General features: G+C 34.2%; 1 protein-coding gene across 2 annotated transcripts; it reads left to right on the top strand.

Moving 5' to 3' along the window:
- The first annotated feature begins 308 nt into the window (after positions 1-308).
- On the top strand, positions 309-5,214 carry LOC120092560 (Tryptophan RNA-binding attenuator protein-like protein). 2 transcript variants are annotated; one of them, XM_039050681.2, is made up of 10 exons: positions 309-540; positions 1,861-1,920; positions 2,052-2,091; positions 2,559-2,737; positions 2,894-2,932; positions 3,153-3,239; positions 3,358-3,418; positions 4,009-4,133; positions 4,580-4,671; positions 4,764-5,214. In XM_039050681.2, the coding sequence occupies exons 1-10, from the start codon at positions 493-495 to the stop codon at positions 4,876-4,878; spliced, it is 846 nt and encodes a 281-aa protein (XP_038906609.1). In that variant the 5' UTR covers positions 309-492; the 3' UTR covers positions 4,879-5,214. The 2 variants fall into 2 exon arrangements, 1 of the variants encoding a protein (XP_038906609.1); XR_016525175.1 differs by having other exon boundaries at positions 312-540; positions 4,370-4,671; positions 4,764-5,059.
- The last annotated feature ends 622 nt before the right edge of the window (positions 5,215-5,836 follow it).

Raw genomic sequence — 5,836 nt, 5'->3', positions numbered from 1 at the left:
TCACGGCACAATCTTGCTCACGTGTCATCCAACACGTAGGAGCTTAATACTTAACCAGTGAAAATTTGCCACATCATCAACTTACTCGACGTCGACTCCACCATCAAATCGCATAGGCCACTGCCAGCAAATGAATTAGAGCCAATAAACAAAATTTCAAAGCTGAAATTTGTCCGTCAATAGACACATAAGCCCATCACGAAACCGCTAATTTACAAAATTTCACGGTCATTAACACTTTGAAATAAAGGTCACTTTAGTCATTTCGCTTCTCACAAATTATCACACAAAAATAAAACAGGAAAAAGAATAAGAAGAAAATAAAAAGAAGAAAAAAAAGAAGAAAGAACCTGGTCTGTTTCAATTCAACTTCTTGAATTTTTCCATTCGGAACTGCCACTCCGGCGCATCAATTGTGGCATAGATTTTAGATTGTTGCTTTTCTGTTCTGATTTCGATCTCTTGTAATTTTGAGTTTAGTGATTCTCGAATATGGCTGCTCCGTTCTTCTCAACGCCAATTCAGCCTTATGTTTACCAGGTACTCTCGTCTTCTTTTATTCGTATTTTGCTGTTTCTAATTTACACTTTGATTCTGGATCCTGCTTGGTTTTGGAAAATTTCAGGAAGATGAAAGGGAAACGTTGATTATATATCTTATTTCTTAGTTTATATTGTTTTTCCTGATCATCTGTTTGGCGTGTTTGATCGCGTTTAGTTTCGGCATTTTAGTTTTGTGATTAAAGGGTTTGCTACCCTTCAAATCTCATTTGATTTGATATTCGGGAGGTTTTTTCCCCCTTTGTGAATTGTAAACCGGGGGGGGGGGGGGGGATGGTTATTGATGGTGGAGGGCATTTTGTGATTCAATTAGGTATGTGCGAACCATTTTTGAGTTATGTTCTTTCCAGCCTTGTTCCAACTGACCAAATTTTAGATATACATTGATTGAAGCACCAGGACTTTTCTGGAATGTGCAAATTGTTGATCACGAATGTGTTGGTCTTCTAGAATTTGTAAAAGCCAACACAACGAATTATGAACATGAGTTGACCAGTACGTTTATTTAATACTCAGTCAAGTATGGACATATATGATAGATAGGTTTGAGGTATGAGTATGAACTCTATGACAGTGTGGAATGAGCTTTTTTTTTTTTAGTCTCAAGAAGTAGTTCTAGAGGCTGAGGTATTTAAGCATTTACAAACCAACATCCAACTCGCTGTACAACAAATGTGGTATGACCCAACAATCTCTCCTTACGTTTTGGTCCTTTGGGTTGGATCTTGTCATCTACCTAATCTCTCGAAGTCGGTAGAGTGTAGTCCGTATGAGAAAATTGTTATAACCTAGGTTATAATACCACTCATTGGCCAAATGGGTCTTCCCACTCCAAATGCTAGTTTTAAGAGGCGAGGCTTTACTTATTAACTAACATCCAATTCTTTCAGAATCGACATTGGCATAATCCAAAATCATGAATACTGGATGTTAATTTAAAAAACCAAAAGACGGAAAAGAAAAATTAGTCATTGACCCATAACAGTTCTTACACTACGAAATATGCATGTTTGTTATATGGAAACAAGCTTGAGAAGAAGTGCTATGGGTTGCTGACAGGGAAGCACTCATTAGAGGCCATCGTATTTAAATCAGAGAAATATGGATGGCTTAGAATAAATTTTCTCACCCTCTTGGTGTAGAGATCACCTTGAACTGATTTTTCCCAATCTATAATATTTGAAGATTTGGAAGGATTGGATTTTAATAATTCTCATGAAGTTTGATTGAATTGGAATCTAGTGTATGATTGTATTACTATTGTTTTACTAACAGTAATTTGTTCTATGTCATGCTGTAGAGCCCACAAGATGCAATGATACCTTTTCAGATTTTGGGTGGTGAAGCCCAAGTATTACAGGTATATAATATATTGTTATTGTTATTGTTATTTTGTGTCACATAGTGGGATCATGGTTAACTTCTTTCATATTTATCATCTCTCTTCAAGTACTATCTCTCTTAATTTTCTTGTTCATCCTACATTGGCAGATTATGCTGAAGCCACAAGAGAAGGTTATTGCAAGGCCTGGTAAGTAGTATTAGGATTTATTCTTTTCTCTTGTCTTCAATCTCTTTATAGAGAAACATTTCTGAGCTTATAGAATATTGTTTTTATTTCTTATAATGCTTCCCTTAGGTCAAGTTCATGTTTAATGTGTTTAGGATATTCACCTCAATGTGCCTCCAACACTTGTTCAACGTGTTTTTATTTGTACACAATATTGACATTATGTGTACACCCTTGTATAACATGATTGTTTTGCACGTAATTGATACTTTTATTTCTTATTTGCTGTTTGCCTGTTTCAATTGTAATTATTATCAATGTTCATATGGAACTAGCAAAATAGTCCTGACAATTTTCTTATTTCAAAAAATTTTGCTTATGAGATTGAGGTTGCCTTATCGTTCATCTACTATTTCTTAACTGGGGAAAGTCTCTTGTTTCTTTGTTACCTACAATTGTTTGTGCAACTGATACACTTATTGTTGCAGGCTCAATGTGCTTCATGTCTGGGTCTATTGAGATGGAAAATGTTTTTCTTCCAGAAAATGAAGTGGGTGTTTGGCATTGGCTATTTGGCAAGAGTGTCACTAGCATTGTTCTTCGGAACTCCGGTGCAAGTGATGGATATGTTGGAATTGCTGCACCTTCTCTTGCTAGGATTCTTCCGGTTAGTGCTGTGTTTTGTTGTCCTTTTAATTTTTTTTTTTTTTTTTTTTAAAAAAAAGGAAAAAAAGTTTAATTGATCAACTTTAGCTTCAATGTAGAACTAGAAAATTCCAGTTTATCCTCCATTTTTTATACGTTGCTCCAATTATGTTGGCAGATTGATATGGCGATGTTTGGTGGAGAGCTTCTATGCCAGGTAGAGAATATTGTTTACTTTGTTACCTAGTTGCTTCTCTTTGTTACTTTTCCTAACAACTGGTTTACTGCTGTGCCCCTCCCCTCACCGTGTTTGAAAGAAAATAAATTTATTTGTTTAACAGATTGATATTTTAGATATCTTGAATTCAAAAATTCAATTTGTCTTCTTTTGGGCTCCGTTGCCTGACAATTTTTGCTTCATTTTTTTTCGTACGTAGCCAGATGCATTCCTTTGCTCTGTTAATGATGTGAAGGTTAACAACACAATTGATCACAGAGTACGCAATGTTATCCCAGGTGTGGAGGTGAGCTGGTTTATTATCCCGCTAAAGTGCTCCACGCATTCTTGCTTTCTGGTATTCTTTTTTGTTCTTCCTAATGTTTTACTTTTCTATTCTCTTGCTACTCTGGATCTTACTGTAGGGGTTTCTTAGACAGAAGTTATCAGGCCAAGGACTTGCCTTTATCCTTGGGGGTGGATCTGGTATGTGCTTCTCACTTTTCATTTTATTTTAGCATATTCTCCAGAGGACTATTTATATTTGTTGTGCAATCATGAAAACGGAAAGCAAGCCTGAAGTTCTACTCTGAGTTTTCATGTGACCTCAACCTGTTGGCTTGAGCAACTCAAGTGTTCGTTTTGTTATTTAAGATCTATTTCCATGCTTGTAATGGGGTGAATCACAACTGCTGACCTTGAACTGTAGCTGTACCAAGTCAGATGCTTTTATGCTAATATATAACATTGGAATTGTATTTTATTTTCACACTTCAAGTAGATGGAGTAATTTCTGTAATACTAATTTTGGGGCTGGTTTTGTTTTTCCTTCAGAGATTTATGGTTCAAAATTTACCCAGTATGATATATATAATGGCCAGCAGGATACAGAGATCACATTATTTATATTGATATATTTATTTTTATATTTAAGATGGAACACACTTCATGCTTCAGCCTTTAGACAATATAAGATTAGCATTATTTTTATTTGAAGAAGAAAGCTTTCTGTTTCCAAAATAAATAATGTATAGTTTATGGCAGCTGATTATGAAAGTTTTTCTGGGTTCTGCTAGTTGTACAGAAAAATCTCGAGGTTGGTGAAGTTCTATCAGTGGATATCTCCTGCATTGTGGCTATGACCACCTCCATTGATGTCCAAATCAAATACAATGGCCCTGTGAGAAGAGCAGTATTTGGAGTAAGAGTTCTTTATTTTTATGGAGTTTGCTTTTCGCTTTCCATGTCTTCTCTTCGTTGGGCATGCAATAGTTTGATTTCTGGGTTGTTAACTACACAAAAGCTGAACGAATATAGGTTATATTTTGCTTGAAATAAAGATTACATGTGAAACACACACCAAGTTTTTGTTAGATGATGACATTAGATCTATACTTCTCGTAACTATAGTCCATCCTTACTTGGGGCTGCTCTCAGGTGGACATCTTGTTCGACCTTCTCTCGTATTTCCATCTCTAAAGAAATTATAAACTAGCAGAGCCTTCTGGTTCAGAAGAAAGATATCCAGTCCCACAATTTCAAACTCTCCTTGTTCTCGAGCTTTAACAAGACATTCATTCTCTTTATTTATATGAAATACATGTTTGTCACGTTTTAAGAGGTCGTCCCATGATTGTGAAATTGCAGGGTGAAAACTTAGTGACAGCCACATTAACAGGACCAGGGATGGTCTTCATACAGAGTTTGCCATTTCAACGACTTTCTCAGCGTATCGCAAGGTAATAACTTCAGAATTCTTTTAAGCCACGGAGGGTTTTGGTTTCCGTTTCTGCCTCAAAATTTATTGGAAAAATATCAATTTCGGTTGCAGGGCTGTTACATCCCCAAACATGAGGGAAAATCCAAAGTTTTTCGTTCAGCTTGCACTTTTCTTTTTTCTGGCGTATGTGGTGATTGTATCCTCAATAATCTTGACAGATGTATGATTCTAGATCTTCCCTCTTAAATCTCTCCCAGGGTGATTAGCTAGGCTGATACAAAGGTTTAGTTCTGAGTTGGATAACTTTTTTTTCCTTGGCCTTAATTATTGGATTTTATTATATATATTGAAGTTGTGCAGATATTTTGAGCTGAGTGAATGATATCTTCCCAGGTTGAATTTTGTAATTTTGTATTAGCATTATTGTCTATGCCTTATAATTGTTGTACTTGTATTGACTAAAGGATGTAAAGACGTGCCAGGATTCTTGTTCTGGATGAAAAAGAAGAAAAGGAAAGAAAAGAAAAAAAAAAGGAAGTAAATTTGATGTTATGAGTCCAAATTCTCCAGTGCTACTTGTGCCTTATTAGAGTTATATCAATTTAAACTCGTGACTTTTAAAATATAGTGTGAAATATAAAGTTATTCTAATTAAGTTTCTAAACTTTTCAAGTGAATCAATTTATACGTTTTATTAAGATTATGTTTGAAAATGGTTCATGTATTCAATTCTTATACGTGTAGACTCCTTTAAATGTTGGATTAATAAAATAGACGATTATGATGGATGCACGATCAACTTTTTTAAGAAAATATAAATGGAGAATTTAAATTGATTTACTTATCAAAATTTAGGAATTTAATTGATAAAATTATTAATATAAAATGTTGTTTATCTAAAAATAATGTAATGAAAGTGTAAATTGATACACTTAAAAAAAAAATTGATATAATTTCTAAAATGCAGTGATGAATTGATATTTTCCTAAAAGAAATATTTTATTTTTGAACTTGGATTCTTGCTAAGACCTTTTTATAAATGTTCCAAAGGTATATTTGAAGTATAAATTCAATAAAAATTTTGAATAAAAAATGGGAATTGAAATGACGTGACAGTGATATGAAATGGTATAGCCAGTATCACTTTAAATTCTAATTTTATTCTGATTTATTTGTATTTCAAT

Source organism: Benincasa hispida, chromosome 12, assembly GCF_027475165.1.
Source record: "Benincasa hispida cultivar pf3 chromosome 12, pf3_genome.v1.1, whole genome shotgun sequence".
In the NCBI taxonomy this organism is placed as follows: Eukaryota; Viridiplantae; Streptophyta; class Magnoliopsida; order Cucurbitales; family Cucurbitaceae; genus Benincasa; species Benincasa hispida.
This window is presented reverse-complemented; position numbering and strand designations above follow the sequence as displayed.

Bases quoted from the DNA above. Each gene is read 5' to 3' on its own strand.
- LOC120092560 (XM_039050681.2), top strand. From the start codon at position 493: ATGGCTGCTCCGTTCTTCTCAACGCCAATTCAGCCTTATGTTTACCAG. The intron at 1,921-2,051 runs GTATATAATATA...CTACATTGGCAG, and splicing joins GTGAAGCCCAAGTATTACAG to ATTATGCTGAAGCCACAAGA. The intron at 3,240-3,357 runs GTGAGCTGGTTT...ATCTTACTGTAG, and splicing joins ATGTTATCCCAGGTGTGGAG to GGGTTTCTTAGACAGAAGTT.